The sequence below is a fragment of the Ammodytes marinus genome (genome assembly GCF_949987685.1).
Source record: "Ammodytes marinus genome assembly, chromosome: 21".
NCBI classification, from domain to species: domain Eukaryota; kingdom Metazoa; phylum Chordata; class Actinopteri; order Uranoscopiformes; family Ammodytidae; genus Ammodytes; species Ammodytes marinus.
The window spans coordinates 9,297,693-9,319,145 of NC_137225.1; the positions used below are offsets into that span (position 1 = coordinate 9,297,693).

General features: G+C 41.3%; 2 protein-coding genes across 2 annotated transcripts in view; one reads left to right on the plus strand and one right to left on the minus strand.

The window, feature by feature from the left end:
* The window catches only part of myripb (myosin VIIA and Rab interacting protein b), a gene marked incomplete at its 5' end in the record, with an annotated part of 118,393 nt that overhangs the window by 24,227 nt on the left and 72,713 nt on the right, over nt 1–21,453 (plus strand). The window lies entirely within an intron of this gene.
* LOC307267484 (methyltransferase-like protein 27) lies at nt 19,597–20,478 on the minus strand. Its single transcript, XM_080049815.1, has one exon. It carries the CDS (start codon nt 20,442–20,444, stop codon nt 19,725–19,727), a length of 720 nt encoding a protein of 239 aa, XP_079905941.1. The 5' UTR covers nt 20,445–20,478; the 3' UTR covers nt 19,597–19,724.

Consider the following 21,453-nt stretch of genomic DNA (forward strand, 5'->3'; position numbering starts at 1 on the left):
TGGTAACAATCTATTGATAATCTGTCACATTATCAAGTAGATGTGATACGTTCCTAGATTCGGTCTTAGTGGAAATGTTAAAGGAACAGTTTGACATTTTGCTTCTGTTTAGTTCCTAGAAGAAGATACTTCTTTCATCCTTTTATATACAGTCTATGCTTTCATCTCTATTTGCTAAAGCCAGCAGCAAGCTAGCTTGGCTTAGCACGAAGACTAGAAAAGGGGGGAACATTCAATTTGGCTCTGTCCTGAGGTGTCAAAAGAGGGGTTCCAGATTTCACATTCTATTCATACAGTATGTCAGACTTGTAGGAATACAGTGTTTTTGGAGCTTGACCCAGTCAGGATGCTAAGCTAACTCCCTTCTCGCTAACACTTTGTAATTAGCATGTAGACATGGTATCTATCATCTCATTTGACTCTTAGTAAGATAAAGAATAAATGTTTCTTCCAAAATGTCCAAAGTAGCCTTCTCTTTAATTATTGCCTCTTACATCCAAAATAAACAGTTTTCACTTTAGCATGGCCCTTCTTGGCTTGGAAGGAAAATGGCAGTGTGAGCACTCAGAGGTGACAGTAGGAGAGGGTTGTGGTCGCTATTAGCCCTGAAGCTTTATGTGAAATGTGTAGGACACAAGTGTAGCTACAGTAGCAGCAGGGTGCCGCAGTGATTCACAGAGCAATACGGCCCACTGCTGTGTGGAGTTTCCGGCCTACAGAGTATTTGTGTATAGAACTGTGTGTGTATGTAGCCTATGTGCTTGAAAAAAAAAATAGACAGAATGAAAGTGATATTGAAGAGAGGAACTCGGAGAGGGCATATCCGGTGATCCGATGAGGGAGAAACCCAAATCCGTTTGGGCAAGGACAGAGCGGGCAGAAGAATCCCAGTGAATAGTTGTAGTTTGAAGGGCAGGCTCCCTTAATTACCCTCACTTCATCTCTGACTCCCCTCTTCTGCCACCTTGTCAGTCATTTCCTGTTGCCATAACGACTACGGTTCCCAGCTAATGACATTGGCTTCATTTTCATTTGTCGGGAGATTTAGGATTAAGATTCATCAGCATGGCTGCCATGTACGAACACATCACCACAGTGAAATGATGAACCGCTTATTCATTACTGCATTATCCCACCAAATGAAGACTACCTCCCCTGCGTCACATGCGCCGCAATTACTACCAGGATTTTTTTTTCAGTGAAATGGACATGTTATCCTCCAGATATTGTATATGGAATTTTGCAGATGTCTCACGTAAAATATACTTGTTGAAAATGGAATTTCTATCTTCTCGTCAACCTGAAATTAGATATGCTCATACGCAGCAAGGTATCATTACTCAGAAGCTAAGCCGCCCTTAAAATAGGGATTAACGTTTAGATAAGGATTTGTTCAGCATTAAGCCTCAGTGCATGGATGTTCATACCAACTGCTCGTATACATGTCACACATAAACAGATGTGTGCAGAATGATGCACGTGGGCAGTTTGGCTTATGACAAAGGCAATGTGCTCTGTTAGAGTAGGCTATATAATGAGTGTACTTAAATGCATTAAAACATTAGTCCTAGTTTTGTTCGTTGAGTCCTGCAAACGGAAAATGTATGTCTCATATGTTGCATTTCTCCGTATTGACTGGTACTGACGTACTGACATCAATCACCCTGAGTCCAGCTATGATATGACTCATCCATGAGTCACACACGCACACACGCACACACGCACACTCACTCACTCACTCACTCACTCACTCACTCACTCACTCACTCACTCACTCACTCACTCACTCACTCACTCACTCACTCACTCACTCACTCACTCACTCACTCACTCACTCACTCACTCACTCACTCACTCACTCACTCACTCACTCACTCACTCACTCTCACACACACACACACACTGTCTTTTTCAAAAGATAATCCGTTTATGTCTCTGCTCTCTGCCCACTTTCATCTGGTAAATCCTTCTTTGTTTTGTTTCCATCCATTGTTCCTACCCCTCTGTTTACCCTCCTCACTGTCATTCACTCCTTCCCTTCCTCTGTCTGTCTTTATCTCCTCTCTTTCATCTCAGTATCACCCCCTCCTAGTGTCTCTTACCGTGTCCTAGAGATTGTCCGCTGTCACTGGTGTCGGTCAACCACTGTCAATTCTAGTGTGTGTCGCTCGGGGCAACGGTGTCGATGGCCTCTCATCCCCTGTCATCACACCAATACTTTAGGGACACAACAGAAGCCATCCTATGCACGCTATGTTCATACCAGCGCAACAAGGATGGTTACAAGGAGTAGGATATTATGGGATATGCATGAGGCGATTAGCTTCCAAAGTTTAACAATACAGCTGCCAAACGCTCACTAATTAAAGCATTAAAATTATTATTATTACTATTTTGAATTTTTCTACAATTTTGACAGAGCCAAGCTATCCGTTTTTCTCTGCTTCCAGTATTTATGCTACGCTTAGCAAAGGTTTTGCCTCCTGGCTTCAGCTTTAATAGGCCGGCTTTACATGAGAGTAGGCAGCTTATCTGAGTTATGTATCTGAGTTATGAAAGCCAATAGGCTTCCTTTACCACATGTTAGTAGAATATCACATTTTGTCTGCTAAATGTAAAGCCTTAGCCAGATTCTAATTAGCTTTGCTGAGCAATTAATGTTTTTTTTTCAACTTTGAACCGAGCCAGGCTACCTATTTATCCCTGTTAAGCTGTCACCTCCTGGCACTAGATTTATATTTTAAAGACAGACACGACAGTGGTATTGATGTTCTTATCAAACTCTTGGCTACGAAAGCAAATACTCCTATTTCCCGATCCATTCTTTTAACCATAAATTGTTCTATGACTTTTTTTATAGAGAGTTAGGAGGCAGGAAAGACGGCTCATTGATTTCCCTTGCTAAGTAGTTGACTGCCTTTTAAATGGCCGCTAAGAGCTTGAAGTGTTCACGGTCATTCTTAAGAGGGACTGGTCCATTTTTTTTAAGGCCATTTTCTTGCGAGATAAATCAGATCCTGATCCATACACTGTGTCTGAATCCATTTTGAACTCCTCCTTTTGTTGAAGGCCCATCATTCTCTCTTTCTCTTTGTCAATGCCAGCCAGGTTAATCCTCATTAACATCTACAAGACACTCCAGGGAACAATTTATCATGAGTGTGGGGGGAGTGTGAGAGAGCCACACTTTCAATCTACTGTAGGATTTTTAATTAAGATGTATTTATCGCAGCAAAAAGAAGGAACCACGCATATAAGTTCATATAAAGGTCATGTGTGTCGGTTTCACTTTGAAGTTTTGTGATGAAGCTGACTGACCGTTGTGTTTTTTAAGAAAGAGAAAATGTTGCAGAAGAAGCCCGTCTAAATTAATTTTTTTTTTAATATTTTATATTCTTTTAGTATCATGCCTCTTGTTAGAGATAAAGTTGCTATTTTATTAGCTGCCCAATCTTTGTAACTTAAATGAGTGCGGGGGCAAAGAGTGCCTGAATTTTCCCTTGAATGTGGAACAGTCCTCTCATAATGATGAGCATAACAATTAAGCTTCAGCACACAGCAGTTGTTTTTAATGAAGACAATGTTTAATGAAGCTTAAATAAAGCTAGTACATAAATCGACACACTGTTTGTTAGTGCCTGTCTACAAGCTGTCTGTCTAAAGAGTTCCCTCTCAAAGGCTGCATGATAATGAATGGAAAAAGACCTCTGTTGTCACTTTCAAAAGGTCATCTCCGGACACGGCTGAATTATGAAAGGCTTGGATCAATACCCGCTGTTTTAGGTGGCTCACAGCTTTCTGTGTGTCTGATTCATTGCTGTTGTTTGCCTGACATTTCAAGCTCTGTTGTTTTTTCTTTTCCTTATCCCTTGTACAGGCTTTTGGTCTTTTTTATGGGATTAGTTAAAACATTATAAAAATAAGCAATTATCTTCAGCCACCAGACTGGACATTTTCACAGATTCAATATCACATTTCTTATTTGCAAATGCAGGTTGAAGTATTTCCTTGGAGGAATTCACATTCTCTGTCTGTCTTTTATTTTGCCGTTCCATCGTCTCTGATAAACTAACTAGACCCCTGCATTGGCCTTCATAAAACTTGCCTCCGCTTTGAGAAAAACTGTTTACGTTACACTCCGTAATCAGTTTCTGCTGTTTTTCGCCTGTTTCCTGAAGGGAGCCCTTCATTCCTTGGCAGCCGGTGAGAGACAGCTGATGGCAGTCGGATGGAGAGATAAATGGCTGCCATATAGAGGCTGTCTGTCTGGTTGAGAGTCGGGGTTGAGAAGGTTTACACTCGCTGATGGTGAAGTAAACAAACAGCGTGACCTTGCATGCTGGGACTGCCTGCCAAGTCTCTGCTCTGCCAGGGCTGGATCTCTCAGCCGAGCGTACAAGAGACATGTGAAATATTGGTGTGAATGGAGTGTGACAGAGAGAGGGCATGCGAGAGAGAGAGAGAGAGAGAGAGAGAGAGAGATAAATCACATGGCAAGAGGTAGAAAGAAAATACTGATTATATTACTGCTCTCTAATGTAGCCTAATAACCATCAACTTTCCTTAAATATTGTACTTTAAATTGTTCTAAAAGGCAGTATAGCACGTTTTAGAAAAAAGGAATTATCTGATAATAGGTAAAGACAATTCCATTACTGCATTAACAAGCTGTTTCTATAAAAATTAAGAGATGACACAAATTGAAATACATGACACAAATGGCTTTATATCAGAATGCAGTTTATTACATTTACAGTTTTGAATGCATTTTAATCATATTCAAGGACACCTAATAGGGTTTTCAGAAGGTGCTGTGCATTAATCAACACACCATAGTATCAGCTGACGCACACAGACACGCACGCATACACACACACACACACACACACACACACACACACACACACACACACACACACACACACACACACACACACACACACACACACACACACACACACACACACACACACACCGGACTTATGAGTCAGTGCCAGGTTACCTATTAGGGGGAACGTATGGAGTGTCAGCGCTGTCAGTCATTCTCATTGCTGGTTTGTTTCTTCATTAAATTGACTTATTGCAGATCTGACACTGGCCATGGACAACCTAGATCCAGGTCCAGGTAAAAAAAATCCTGTATGAATACCACAAACATATGAACACAAACATTCTGTACAAGTATATTTAGTTTGTGGCATGGTTGACACATCATATATAACCATGTCATTTTGATACAGCATGTCTTATGTTTTGCCAAATGCAAAGGATGAAAGAGCCCATTAGGTTGAGTGACGGGAGACAGATTGTAATTCTACAAATAGATCTAAACCAGGTAGAGTTTAAAACGTATCAAATCGATTCAGTTTGATTACAAGACCTGCTGCCTAGCCTTCCCTCACTGTGACTGCACATCAGGGATGACACGCGCCGTGAGCTGACAGGCGCTTATGCCTCTGTAGCTCAGTGCCATGAGATATGGCTCTGTTGACTGCCTCCAGCTAAATGCACTATCATTGTTATTCCATGTGGCTGGTATAGTAAGCTGCTGCACAGTGTGCCAAGCATGTGCTGAGAGTCAGTGTCACATAATGAGAGCTTCGTGACTCGCATGCTGTGTGTCTCTGTCTCGCTGTATATTGGATGTAAGTGTATTTTATTTTATTTTATTTTTCGCTGCGACTCCTGCCTGCTGTGGCTAAACTCTAAAGGGTTGGGGGAAACAGTGAGTTAAAAACACCTTTCAAGTCTCCTTTTTCGTGTTGCGGTTATTCCCTAAGAAAGCCCCTGATGGTCATTCAACCTCTGCCTCTTGCTGCACCTGTCCGGCTGTGATAAATCTCGCTCACACCACCGTGGGGTTTCTTTCTTTCTCTCTCTCTCCCTCTCTCTCTTTCTCTCTCTCTCTCTCCCTCTCTCTCTCTCTCTCTCTCTGTCTCTCTCTCTCTCCTTCCTTTTTTCCCCTTGTATTTCCTATAAATTGACCAGCTATAAAAAAAACAATAAAACGAAGGAGCAAGGACAATGTGATGTTTGATTTTCCCTCTATAAAGCTTTTTGCCCCCTGTAGTCTCTTTCTTTCTTTCTTTCTTTCTTTCTTTCTTTCTTTCTTTCTTTCTTTCTTTCTTTCTTTCTTTCTTTCTTTCTTTCTTTCTTTCTTTCTTTCTTTCTTTCTTTCTTTCTTTCTTTCTTTCTTTCTTTCTTTCTTTCTTTCTTTCTTTCTTTCTCTCTCTCTCTCGCTCTCTCGCTCTCTCCCTCTCTCTTTGCTCTAAATCCTGTGTGACTGGTGTGATTGTTTTCTGCAGAGTATAATGTGTGAGCGTGAGCATATGTTTTGTTATGGCTGAACAAGAGGGCCTCCTTGTAGGTTATTCTGTGTTCCTGCAAGATAACACTTATGCCACCCTTCCACCTCACCTGAGATGAAAAAAAACGACAACAAACAAACCCCTTTTATTTTGGCGAGAGCGCCTCAGGAAAAAATAAGCGCCTCTGGAAATGAATACGTGTGGCCCTAAAAGGATGAGAGCGGACTCCCTGCGGTGTAAGCTGTCCGGCTATCATTGTTAGTGTGTTTGTTTGTGTGTTGAGGCTGGAGTAATTGTATTTATGAGTGCTTCTATTGGGTTACCTTAGGACGCTCCAACATCAGAGAGTTCACTGCGGCTCACAGCAGCCATTTTAATAACGATTTGTTACAAGGTTAATGACATTTGAATGAGACGGAGAACCATGCAAAGAACAAATGCCACTTTTTGAATGTGAAATCTATTAAAATGCCTGTACACAGGTTTAGACTATCATACACGTCCAAATCTGATTTATTTGTATTAGACTTCAATTCAATTGACCAAAGCTCCTCAACTCCTGTTATTCTCCATCATGTTAGAATGGGATATTATTACAAAGCTGATATTATTGAAGTACAGTAAAGGGGATTGGTGTTTTTCAAACCACAGACTTGGTAGACATGTAACATTATAGTCATATGTATGTTTTAATGAGTGTATAATACACTATGTATTGTTTGTTTTATTACCTTAAAATGAGAATTTGATCTCTACATGGAGTGGTGCGCGCCGCCATGTTGCACCACCATGTTTCTACAGTAGCACAGAATGAACAAATTCAATACATTTTGTATATAGTAGGCGCCCCCCAAGCTTCTGTAAATTCTGACCAACAGAGATAGAAGACGGAGTGTTGCATTCTCGATTTTTCACCACAAACACCTATATTAACAACCTTTTATTAAATTTTTTCAGATGGAAAGTGAGAACAAGTGAACAAAGACCTTTTCCTGATGCTTTTTTAGTGTCTCTGCAAACTGCAGGTGTGAATGTCCTGTGGCGAGTTCCCATTGCCTGACATGCACTGTTAGACACAGTATGAGTGTGCTCTTGTCTTGTTGACTCTATTGATTCACCACCCGCGCTGTATTATCATAAAGCCCATACGCATGTCTGTGAGCCGTGGGAAGTGCATCAGGCACCTGTGTTGGTTTGTTATCATCACTGATCCGTTAGCAAACAGGGCTAAACACGGACACCCAATCATTATCATTTTACTGGTCTTGTTCAATTTTTACCTTTTATACCCCTCTGAAATCTTTCTCACTGCATTTTCCTTCACCTTGTCTTCATCATAAATCCCTCGTTTGTCTATCAAGTGTGTCATTTGCTGAGCTTAGGTTTGAATTGAGCCACTCATGCAAACTGCACTTAGCGCTGATAAAATGTGCCGCCTTCCAGCTCTTTCTGTCATTAGCCTTCGTCCTGGTGCTTGAATCAAAAGTGCTGTGCTGTTACACAACACCCTCCGTTGTCAGGCTGCAATCAATGGATTTTCTGCAACATTCAGTTCCGTGTCCTGCCTTCTCTTTCCCTGTATCACTTCTGACTGCCTGCACCTGAAAATGAACATTGGTGACTGCCATACAACAATCAGTCACCATGCAGCTGTGTGTGTGTGTGAGTGTGTGTGTGTGTGTGTGTGTGTGTGTGTGTTCTGTTTCTATATCTGCGTATGCTGGCAGGGTGTGTAAGGGATTGATTTTGTGTGTGGCAAATCTGTCATTGATCCACCCCTAGACTGTGCCTTGGCTCACCAACACACACACACACACACACACACACACACACACACACACACACACACACACACACACACACACACACACACACACACACACACACACACACACACACACACACACACACACACACACACACACACACACACACACACACACACACACACACACACACACACACACACACACACACATACCACTGAGGCACAGCAGGTGAGGTGTGCTGTATAGCTGCCAAACCACACCCTTCAGAGTGTAATGTGGATATGGAGACCCAGTCAGTACAAGAACCATGTTCTCCCATTATATCAGAGCTACAGCCAGTCCCCTTGTGATTGAATGGGCATCTCCACGAAAACAATAACTCCCTCCTCCTGTCTTCTGCTTGGTATGGCAACTAATTATTCCTCTCTGTCTTGTCTTCTCCTCCTTGGTTTCTCTTTATGCAGCTCTCCTCTCTCATCACTGGGGGAATTCAGTGAGCGATGCTCCCCTGTAACTCTGCCTCTTTGTTGCCACAGAAATAGCCACACTGACTGGGTCCCTGGCGGCTATCTCAGGCCCTTCTCTTATATTAATACACAGCAGCACATCCCCTCTCTCACCCAGCCATTCAGGGACCACAGCTGATTTGCACTATACACGGCACATTGTGCAGTACAGATGCAGATAACATAGATAGAGGGTCACTGGCTGAGGATGTAGACAGAGATTTTTGGAGGATTTTAAAGTGTGACACTGCAGGTGTATAGGGTCATTTTTTAAGATTCTTGTTTCAAACTATTGTAAAAAACTATTGTTAAGATAATGGTTGTTGTTGAAGGTGGTTGTGTAGGAGCAAATTTAATGTACAGAGGCAAACAGACAAGGTATAGTAAAATAAACGCCTAAATGTACATTTTTGAATTTCTATTTATACTAGTATAAAAGAAGAAATGTTATGGAAGCAAAATGGCCAAAAATAACAAAACTAACCAGTGCTTGGAGAAACTTTTGCCTGCAGTGCCTCGCCTTAAGCAACACTGTTTGATTTTCCACAAATGCATCGCTATGAATAATAAAATCAAGCCTTAATGTAATTAGTAGGCTATATGTGACGATTTCTAGTAATAAATAGCTGCTGCCTCACTCTATATCTAACATATGAAGCATGCTTTAGCCTTATTGCAGCATATTGTCGTCTGCCATGTTCCCTTGTAGCAGCCAAACAACACATTGACTCCCGATTGACACTTCGATTCACTACAAACAGTTCACGCCCCTTTATGGAGCCACTACATCGCTTGTTGTGGTTGACACTCATGCAGCATTACTGGCACACATTGGGTTGGATTTTCCTCTTTCTGAATAGAGATTATTCAGCCGAGGAAAGAGCAATCTGTGCCTGTTACTGTGGCTTGTAAAAGCTACAGCCGCTAATCTGAGATGTAGCCGGAGGGATGGGATGAAGGGATGAAGGGATGAAAGGAAGGGAGGGAAAGTGGCATGAACAAGCTTCAATAGAGCGATCGATAAAGTGAGTGGCAGGGATTGTGGTGTGGCTTAAAGGAGTTAAGAATGTGTTGGAGAAACCTGAAAATATACCTGAACACTGAATAAAAGTTCTCTGAAACTTGGCCTCCTTCTTTTTCTCTTTTTTTGACCTCAGTTTGTCTTTGTAAGCCGTGAGCTCTTCTGACTTTTTTACTTTCTCCCTCTATCCCACCCAGCCTTTGAACATGGTCATAAAAGGCAGCTTTAGACAGACTATTTTGCCTTTCTTCTCTCTTAACACAGAGTAGGAATTCATGTGCAATGCTCAGTTTTCAATTATCTGGGAAAAAAAAAACGATTACGGCCAGTAGTTGCAGACACAGAACGGTCAAATTAAAAAAAACACGCGTGCCTCTCTTTTGAATTTAATCTGCCAATAGTGAGTAATCGTCGTGGTCGAAACAATAACTCCCCAGAATGCAAATGCGAATTCCCCCACTTCCAAATTATCTGGGCACCTTGCTGAGTTTGCAGTAAACCCTTCCTCTGAGCATGTCATTTTTCTCCCCTCTCTCTTTATCTCTCGCTCATTCTCTCTAGCATAGTTCTGCAAGGCGGGCAGGCCTTTCTGATTGGAAAACGTTATCAGCAGAGTGCACATTTGACTTGGATTGTTTCCCAAAGTGAGGGGGCTCATTATTAGCCTGTTGGATAATCATTCGCTGGCCAAAGTTGGTCTCGGGCAGAGAAGTATTCCCCTCGCCCGGAAGCTTTCGGTTTAGCCCGGGTTTCACAGAAAATAGAGGAAAAGGGGGAAGAGGAGGGGTACAGAGGCTGCGGAGTGCCAGCCTAAAGTGCTCAGTGGGGTTCTGCAACCATAGCTGGAGTGTGTAACTCACAATTTCACACACTCACAGGCTTGGATCGATGGCAGCATGGGGTTTAAAGCTACAGTGCGAAACTTTTTCATATAAAATGAATGTCGGTTATATTTAAGACTATTCCCAAATGAGTGGACACAAAGTTGATTAAGCCTATATCAGCTCCACAAAACTCTCTCGGTTGTATTTCTCAGTATGGCATCGCTTACAAACTGCCCCCAACACTGGAACAAGAGCTCAGAAAAAATCCCAAGAAGCGCCAAATAAATGTTTCAGTTGCTGATTCTACTGCTAAGAAAACACCTAGACGTACAGCAAAAGGTTTAAAAATCCATGCGTGGCTTACCTCATGTAGATGTGCCTACAGTGTTGTTGTTATTGCTCAGAATTCCTCATGGGAGGCAACAGAAGTTACGCACTATAGCTTTTAAAGACTAGCCAGGAAATCTTGAAAATGTTCTGACATAGTTAATGAGCTCCAATGGTTTGTGCCCAGAGTAAGCTGCAGAGCAAATGGAAATTTGCTTGCGGCGACTCTTGATTTCCATGGTATTTAAAGACACCATAAATTCAGTAACTCTCAAGGGGAACATATGATGTGACTGATGGAGGGTGGGGGGGGGGGGGGGGGGGGAGAGAGAAATTATGGAATGGAAAAAGAAAGAGTTAATAGTGAGCGTAACATTATTCTAAACCAGCAGTAGTGTGATAATCTGCCTTCAAGCTGCGTGTAATTCATTCTCATCCTACATATAGCCTGTATTAATTGCTCTGACTTTGCTGGAAAGCTGTGGGTAAACTAACTCAATTGGTCACGTCAATATTAAAACTCCCAGTTTGTGCATATGCATATTCAATGACATTATAACTCTATGTAAGCACTAGCTGTCAGGGAGAAAAAAGTGAGTGTGGGTTCCTGCTATTTAAAAAATGTAGATGATGGTAATGCAGTTTATTAGAGCTGCAGGTGCTGTGAAGATCTTTGCAGATCTGAGGCATGGACTGCATGTGTGAGGAGATTGTCTGTCTCTCTGTCTGTCTGCAAGGCTTCTCATGCAGGGTAATTAGTTTAATACAGTGTTGTACTTGACCTAGACGACTGCAGTTACAGTATGTCATGTTAATTAAGTCAATTGAATTGATTGGAGCAATTAATAATCTAGTTATTCTGTCAATGTGACATTGAGTCTAGCTGGACCTATGTAGTGTACATATACTTTACATGGGCAATGCATTATCGTCCCATGTACTTGTCAATTGCGGTCCCCGTTTGTCTATCATACGTGTGCGTGTCTGTGTTCATCCACTCATGCTTATACAGTATATATGCGGGCATATTGTTTACTAACATGCCTCTTAGCGCAATGGGCCGTAAAAAAAAGCCTGCAGTCTGGCTGTGATGTATGTGAAGTGATGGAGCAGGTCTTTATGTGTGCCTGGTGATGCTGCAAGAATGAGTCCCTGTGGACAAACCTGGGGCGCTGGGTTCAGGTTTTTCCATGCAGACGTTCTGTAAGTAACTCCGGCTTTGGGTATAATACTCTTTATGTGCGAACACAGTGGTTTAGGATTCCAGGATATGTACTCTATGCATATAGTCATACACACGCACGCACGCACACACGCACGCACACACACACACACACACACACACACACACACACACACACACACACACACACACCAGCTTCAGCAGACTGCCCCCACGGACAAGAAGGGGGGGTTCTGACATTTAGGAAACTGAATTATTTTGGGATTTATTCTTGCTCTAACATTCTATGCAATGTAAGAGTATGAATGTGAGTGTTTGTGAACCATCCTAGTTCATTTCCAGTGAGAGAGAGACAGAGAAAGAGTGAAGCAGCATATCGCCATGCTTGTTGTGGTCACCTTAAGCGTCTTCTTAACCGTAGCTCAAAACGAGAGCAGACATATTGTGCATGGACAGCATCCACTATGCCTGCCTGCTATTCGGTATATACACTGTATTGAAGATGAGAGGGAGGGATGGAATAGCACAGAGCTGGGAGAGAAGAGAGTTAAGTCTGTGTGCCCTCTTTACTCATGCAGTGGTTGAATAAAGCACACCAAGGCCAACACAGTAAAATGAACATGATTAATAATGCATGCGGCATAAATTACCCATTAAAATACAAAAGAGTTTCAGCTCATGTTTAAAAAAAACTTTAGTTTGAATATATATATATATATAAATCACACTCGGATAAATAAATGATAAATTCTCAAGAGAGTATGACAGATTAAGGTCGAGGAGCCAAAGAGTGGTGCCAGTCTCTTTGTAGGGCAGCTCAGCTCCATAGATTGACATGAAAAGTTTTGTCAAGTATTGGATGAATAGCTATGACATTTTGTTTTAATTATTTCATGTGCATGTAAGCATGTTGATGTCAGTAAACAGCTCCCACTGTGCCTAAGTAAAGTCCAACAGAACAACTAGCATGGCTGTCTACTCTTAGTCTTTTTTAAAGAGCTGCAGTGTTTAAATTAGTATGCTTTCTATGATTCTTCCACGCCTTGGTAATTTATAGTCCAATATGAAGCATTAATGTTTATCCCTGGCAGGCACCACTTGTATCAGTGCACCTTGTACTTTTATCTTCTGGTGTATTGGCTAACCCTGTGATAGTATACATTTATTCATTTTGTCTTAAATATATTATACCATTTTGGATCTATTTACATATCATTAGGCCTCTTGGACTTTGAGGAAATTCAATTTTCAGTCTTATAAAAAAAAACGTTTTTACTTTCTCTCCCTTTGCTCACAGAGGAAATATAAAAGTATGAAGACCATAAGCTTACTTTAATTAATTTAACCGACTGCCGAAGGGACATTCTGTCTCTTTACGACCTACCGCCTTTGAGTTTCCATGTTTAAACTTTGTGTTTATGCTTTTGCATATATTTTTGGATATGTGTGTATATCTTTCATGTTTAAAGTGTCATGAAACAGCTCTTTTGGTCAGGTATGTCTGCTAAGTTTTCCATATCACGTGGCGTATTTTTATTAACTAATAGTTAGAAAAAAGAAGGCTGATACACAAAAATAAAATCACGGCTATAGTCACTGTCACTACACTAAAACTGGGAAACTCCCAACTGTCAAGGTGCAAAGAGGATCTATGAAATATTTCTGAATTTAAATGGGAAAAATGTTTCACTCCAACTTAATTTTACAAAAAACACAGAGGGAGTTTCTTGCCACTCTCCAGTTCCATATATAAGAGTGCAGTTGTCAGAGATGAACTTGCAGTGATTACCTGGGGTTGGCCAGAACTTATATTAGTCTTATGCTAACTGTGAAGTTTTTTTTTTTAGCACACATCATTTTGCAGCAGATCTGGGTAGACTGTTAGGGTTACTCTATATTCCTCAGCCGTTTACTTCAACAAGTTAAGGGCTGCCTGTTGTAGGTTGATCAGTGTATTTTTCATTTGTCACTTGAAAACACTTTGTGACAAATGAATCCTTGGAGCCAAGAAGAGTGCCCCATGTCCAGGAGAAAAGCAATATGATTTAAGCTCCCTACACACCTACGCCTTTATCAACAGCTTGCTGTCGAAAACCCATGAGAAAAACCTTCCACCTTGAAATGTATGACCCTCGTGCCAGTTTACCACTGCATTGCAGAGGAGAAAGACGGTTGAGATAGTCTGCTCACGCTTGGAGCTGGCATTCAAGTTAGATGAAGTGAGTAAGTCGGCTTCGCCCAGTAGGGGTCCGAATGCAAATTTTGTGCTTGGATTGAGCCAAAATTTTCTCCCGTTCTCCTAGCTTTTTTTTCTCCTCCTTTTTTACCCCAGAGCAAAATAAGACTTCTTCCAGCGCTAATGCACATGGGCTGTACAAAGTAACACACTCACACACACGCACACACACACACACCACCGTTTGTTAATATGCCACTTCAGGCCGAATAACAGCAGGACAGGATCCCCACAGTACATACAGACTTCAGATGAGCACAGTCACACACAGATCCACACAAAAACAGGAAAGCAACGTCGCTCATGCTTGAAATTGTCCACTTTCAATTAAAGCACCTTAAATGCTTGGAAAGCCCTCGATCAATTCACAATTACCAAGTAACCTAAGCTACTATATGCTTTGAAAATGAGCGTCGACCGAGATCAATAACCACACACACACACACACACACGCACACACACACACACACACACACACACACACACACACACACACACACACACACACACACACACACACACACACACACACACACACACACACACACACACACACACACACACACACATTAGCCAAGTGTGCTCCAGATCCCTCTGCTGTGTGATTCGCTGCATTAGTGTATAGTAGTGAACAGTGGATGCTGGTGTTGTGGGGTTTCCATTGCAGCAGGCTGATCAAAGCGCTGATCAAAGACTCTCTGGTATATTGTAAGCTAATTCTCCCCAGGATCCTCTCCTCGGCTATACTAACACTGGCTTTACCTCCAACATGGCGGCCCCTCTTTTCGACAGTACTGCTTCCATTTTCTCCCCTTAGTGTGTGAAGCTCTACACACCACACCGTATGTATATGAGAAATCCACGTGCACAATAAAGAAAGCTTTAACAACACCCTGTGCACTGCTAAACACGGGTTGGATTTATGCCATTTCAGATTTGAATACTCCCTCAGTATTGAGAATTCTCATTCCATATGCATGGAGGCGGATGCCATGCCGCTGCCCTCTGCGGTTATTTGGTGCATCACAGAAACCTGAGTACTAAGCCTCAATCATTTAATGTTACATTTGAAGATCCTGGTAAGGTTTAAATGTTATTGTCATTCTGATGCTAACATATTTGCAATTTTTTTCAGATTGCATTTCATGTTTTAGTGCATTTCTGTTTTCGCCCTAGTGATAAATATTCTCATGCAATTCCCGCTTTTTCTTTATAGATAGCCTATATTATAGCATATTAATTTAGCTGTTTAATCAGTCAGAGATGCCCTCCCCCTCTCTCTCTCTATATATATAACATTACATAAGTACACAAGTGACCAGGAGATTGATTGGTCTATTTAAATACCCAAACAACAAAAGTGTTTACCTAAGATGATTCCTCACATTGTACATTCCGGCAGTGCATCATTACTGAGAGGTGTTACTCTTAAGCACCGCACTGAGCCGGAGAACGGCTGCTATGAGGGCAATACATCATTTAAAAAAAACGCTAAAAAACTGCAATTGCTCTTGTTTTTTCTGGACGGGCCGTAGCCTAAACTAGGAAATACCATTAACTTTCTCCATTAAAAATGGTTCCGTAACATTGATTCAACTTCACAGCTGCTAAAACTTAAAAAGAAACGTATGTAAGCCTCTGTGATTGTCAGCTGAAAGAGAAAAGTGGAAAGGGAGCAGGAGAAGTGTGAAGGGAGGGACCCTGAATAATAACTGTCAATAGATAGCAGAGAGAGAGAGAGAGAGAGAGAGAGAGAGAGAGAGAGAGAGAGAGAGAGAGAGAGAGAGAGAGAGAGAGAGAGAGAGAGAGAGAGAGAGAGAGAGAGAGAGAGAGAGAGAGAGAGAGAGAGAGAGAGAGAGAGAGAGAGAGAGAGAGAGAGAGAGAGAGAGAGAGAGAGAGAGAGAGAGAGATTCAGATTCAGGGCGGACGTTGATGGAACATGAGAGAAAAGAGATAATGGATCTTCAGCACAAATATATTTTGCCAGAAGTGCGAATAAACTGCGTATCATTAAATCCACATTCTGTTGCTCTTTGATTACAAAATCAATTGGTATTCAACTGTTTGTGCTCTCTGTTTCGCTATCACAAACCCCAGTGTACCGTCAATACATACACTGTCGTGACCTATTTGCCTAATCAATAGTTTTTAAATTCAAGTTTCTTGTAAGCTTTTGGCATCCTAAGGACATTGTGTGTTTCTTTGCATTTGTCCACACAGCTAAAGCAATCCATCATGTTGACATTTAAGCTTGATTAATCAATGGTCTGATAAACATGTTAAATTGCACAAGGGGGGGTGGGGGGGGTGTGTAAACAGATTGTACCGGGCATGTTCATATCTGATGTTAATAGCTTTTTATGTCATTTGAAAATGGCGTGGGATGGCTGCTCTTTATCTAGAGGTAACCTTGTGTTCTTGTAAAGAATTTAGCAGATGAAGAGTAGGGCAAATTGGCTTTGATCTGTGGCCTCGTCATAACTTTTTTTTGTCGTCATTTTTAAGTGGGATTGAAATAAAAGTTAACATGACCTTGTTCCATGTGTTCCATGTAGCTGTGCTGACCATGGAAGCATGAATATTGAGCTTGTGTTGGACTAGTCAAATGAAGCATTTGTAAAAGCAGCATAAAATGACCGGTCCATAAATCCAATAGCCAATTGAAAGAACAACTTCTTTGGTCATTGATTAATGGTTTAAGGAATGTTTCAAGCCAAACTGCCGAACATTCTCCTTTGACCTACAGCAGTTGAGTAAACAATCTAATTTTATAGTCCAGAGAGTAGCTTAGCTTAGCATTACATAGCATGATTACACTATTTAAGCAACAACCTGGATGTACAGCAGGGGGTATAAAATCCATGTGCGATCACCGAAGGTCGAGGATTACCTCATGTAGCCTAAATGCGCAGACAGTGTTGTTGTAATTACTCAGAATTCCTCATGTGGGCAATGTTGCACACTATAACTTTAATTAGAAGATAGCTCCAAGTACTTCATCAACATTATCTGTATCCATGTTCACTTTGTCTGTTTTAAATGTTATTAACGTTGTACAGTACTGTAACCAAAGGGCACATGGCTCATAAAGTGCGACTGCTGTTAGGCCTATCTATATTGAGCTAATTGTGCCCGACTGGGACCTGGCTGAAACCCCGTGCATATACAGTCATGGTCTGCTGGATGAGCAAAGGTTTTCACGTCTCATTAAAAGAGATGTGGTGCAATTCAACTGTGCATTAAATCCAGATTTTGAAGAGTTTGGAAGAGTTGGGCCTATGCGATGTTTGGAGGGATCGTAACCCAGACAAGAGAGAATTTTCATGTTATTTGACTAAGCATAAGATGTTCTCAAGACTGGATCTTTTCCTGTTCTCCAAACTTTTAGTACCAAATGTGAAACATTGTTATTACAATAGCATAATCATCTCTGATCATGCTACAGTATCTATTGAGTACAGTGCTACCAAAGAATTCTGTGGACCTCCCAGATGGAAATTTGATACTAAATGGTTGCAGGATCACGATGTTACTCGCTTCATTGTCCAACATATAGATTTTTTCTTTCTCGTCAATACCACTGAAACTTCTTCTTTAATTAGATGGGAAGCTTTTAAGGTGTATATCAGAGGACATATAATTAGTTATACCATCTTTAAATTAAAACAAATTAAGAACAAAATGATGGAAATTGAACACCAAATTAAAGAGTTGGAAAGTGAGGTCATAATTAACCATACTACAACACTTGAACATAAACTAACCATACTGAGAGCCCATTATAAAGAACAGTCAGCAAACAAGGCCCCTTGCTAATTGAAATAAAATAAAGCCATCCTTCTATGACCAGGGGGAGAAAGCTGGTAAACTGCTTGCCTGGTGAATAAAGAAATTACAGAATGAAAAAATTATCCACCTTCATAATCTTAAAGGACGCGGACAGGTCTCCTTGATATACAAGATCCCTGTGAATTAATCTAAAGAATCATTAGATAAAAGTAGATTGGCCTGGTCTATAGATTTGAATGTAGAGATTGCTGAGGACGAATGGAAGAGAGTTTGCCATGATGCACAAACCCAGATATAAACTTTAACAATTTAAATGGATCATGCGTACATAACTCCCTCTCTGTTACATTGCTTTGATAATAATAACCCAGATTTATGTATTATATGTGGTCTTGAAGAAGGATTATTGTTTCACTGCCTCTGGAGCTGCCTGATATTAAATGTTTTTGGGAAAAGGTAATTCAAACTATTATAGATGTGATTTGCACTGTTGCCTGTCTGTCCCCGCATTTTAATCCTTGGAGTACTTCCACCATATTCAAAGTTGCTTCCTACTTGATAAACACTGCATAGCAGTCACATGGAAAAGTAAAGAGTCTCTGACAGTGAGTCATTGGCTCAAAAGTCTCTCCAACTGTTTAGCTTTAGAAAAATTGACATATGCCTCCAAGGGGAAAATTAACATTTTCTTTAAAGTGTGGGGACAATTTATGGGATTTCTTGAGAGCCACCAAGCAACGGGTTTGCTTGATACTTAGATTGCCATGTCTGATGCCAGTGCAATATTTCCGAGCATAACTTATATAGAAAATGCAGGTTGTAATTGCTTATATATCTTCCTTTTTTTAAACATTATTTGCTTGTGTAGTGGAGAACGAGGGAATATGAGACATCGGGTAATGTGAGAACCCCCTTGTATCTAGGTAATGGAACACATTTTTGGTCATGTGAGAATTATGTTTTAAAGCCCGTCTCATTTCCCCTTGGCCATAAAGGAGAGGACCTCATGGTGCTGTTGTAAGCATGTTTTTTTAACAAAAATATTGTTTTTGCATGTCAAAGTAAATTGTTTTGCTGTCAACTTAATCAACTGTTGTGCCAAAGCAAATTGATTCAGGTAGAAAAACTTCTATCATACATGTTGATGAACTACCAACATATAAAACCATGTGATGATGCTAGCTGAAGATTAGCCTGAATTGCTAAGAGAGGTAGTTTTTTCTCGAATTGTGGCAGTGGGGTAAAGTGTGACAAATGCTGTGGGACAAAGTGAGACAGTATCTGTGCCCTAATGAATCCATTATATTTAACGTAGCAAGGAGACTTGAATAAGACAAAAGACAATGTGGGCCGGAGGTGGGGGTTGAATGGTTGAAGGGGAGAGTGAGGGTGACCCCCTTGTTTAGTTTTTTTTGTATGTGAATAATTGTATTTGTCTGTATGTAAGACATTGGAAAATTTTAAAACTTATTAAATATATCTCTAAAAAAAATTAATAACAATAATGCTAATATGATGATGGTGAAAGTAAAAGGTACAGTTAATAAACACAGCATGTTCTGGTCTGCCTGCCATAAATCGTTGTCGAAGCTCTTTAGAAAAATATGACCCTTGCAAAGGCACTAATTTTTTTATTTATATTTTATTTCTAAAGAAATCTTTAATGTTGAGAGATGATACACACACATATATTGCATTGCATTGTGTAAGACCAACCATCAGTTACAAATGAGTTGATAACATAGTGATTATGAAATGATTCTACCGGATGGATTTCTTGTACAGATAGAGAGTTGCGCCAATGACTAGCTCCTCCTGGGGGACCTCTGCTCCGTTAGTATCCTGATGCGGCCACTCCACATATCTGTCCACCTGTTTGATTCCCACTGGAGTCCACAGACCCTCCTCCTCCATCAGTTGAAGCTCTCTTTCCAGATGCTCCTTGTATTTGGTGTCTAGTGCCGCTCTGTGATTGGATCTCGACATGTAAATGAAACCCCCTGGTTTAGCGGCGATGCACAGCTCCCTGACAACACTGAAGGGTGCAGAGCCAGCTACCAGAGCCCCGACTATCATCACCACATCAAAGAAACCGGTCTGTGCAGGCAGTGGGTCTGGTCCCAGTAAGGCCAGTCTGAGGTCCTTGTAGAGCCCGGTCTTTGCAGCTAGATCCAGCATAGCTTGACTGCCGTCCACTCCCTCAAAGTTCTTGAAGCCCCGTTCAGCCATCTTTTTAGCGACCCATCCAGACCCACAGGCCACGTCCAGAACCAGAGCTTCTTCAGGGTTCCCAGAGAAGTGTTCACACAGGAAGTCTACGGCCAGCTGTGGTGCTCTGTAGTTCATCAATGTGTGATCCTGTTCGTAAGTGTCCGCCCAGGCATCGTAGAGCTGTCTCCTCTCCTGTGGTTCTTGTCTATCGACCCATGTAGACTGAAGCAGGGTTTTCACATCCGCTATGGTTCTGCTGCAGTCAGACATGTTGAGGGCTCGACTTCTAACCTGCTATGGCATGGGAAGAGGACGATGTGTTCTTTTCATGCAGAGATCCCACTGAACAGGTTTTCCCAGTTCATACAACCAGTAGAAAACTGGGTGTGTATGGAAGTTCGATACTTTTTTGGCACCGACCCACACTGCCTTCATAACATTGAGTAGGACAAAATGTCCTGTGTTTCAAAACCAGATATCTGCGTGCGAGGTCCTTTTTTACTGTGCCAAGGCCTTCTCCTACAGTGTACCTCGGCTTTGGAACGACATCTCCTTTGATTAGGTGCCGAAAAGACTGAATGCCAAATCCCATCCTCCAGGGTTTGTCTGCAGTCAGACATGATGAGACACATACCACCGGAGGGAAAAACCATTCACTTTTTATCTATGTTCTCATCAGCCACTTGTATTGAAGCAGCTTAAATCGAGTATGTATGGTTTGTTTTTGTGCCTTTAAACAAGCATTGTTCCAAAAAAAAAAAAAAAAAAAAAGAGAGATGTGGTGGATCCATGCGAAGGGACGATCCGCCCTTGATTTTCCTTGTAGATTTATATGTGTGTATTCACCCACTTATTTAATTAAACGACTGGAGCTAGCCGTCGTAACTGGTCTGTTCATTAAAACACGTATCGCAGACGCGGAGAAGCAAACACGGAACCAGATCTTTATCAGGACTGAGGGAAATGATTTCCCAGGCAATGTCTTCTTCTTCCAGTTATTGAAACCTGAATATATTTGGGCTTGCTCTGTTTTTGGTGTGGATATAATATGTTGTGAACCCAGATGCTCCAGCTAAGACGAGAAGAGTCTCTTTTATGTTGCTCTGCTTTTTTATTTTTTATTTAAATGGATTGATTTGATTGGGGGCCACCATTTCCCGATGGCTGCCAACTTGCATGTGTACGCGGAATGTAGAAACCTCCTTTTGATCATCTTGGTAGGCTATATAAACGTGTGGACGTTATTGGTATATCCAGAGTATGCGTGGGCCTAGCCGCT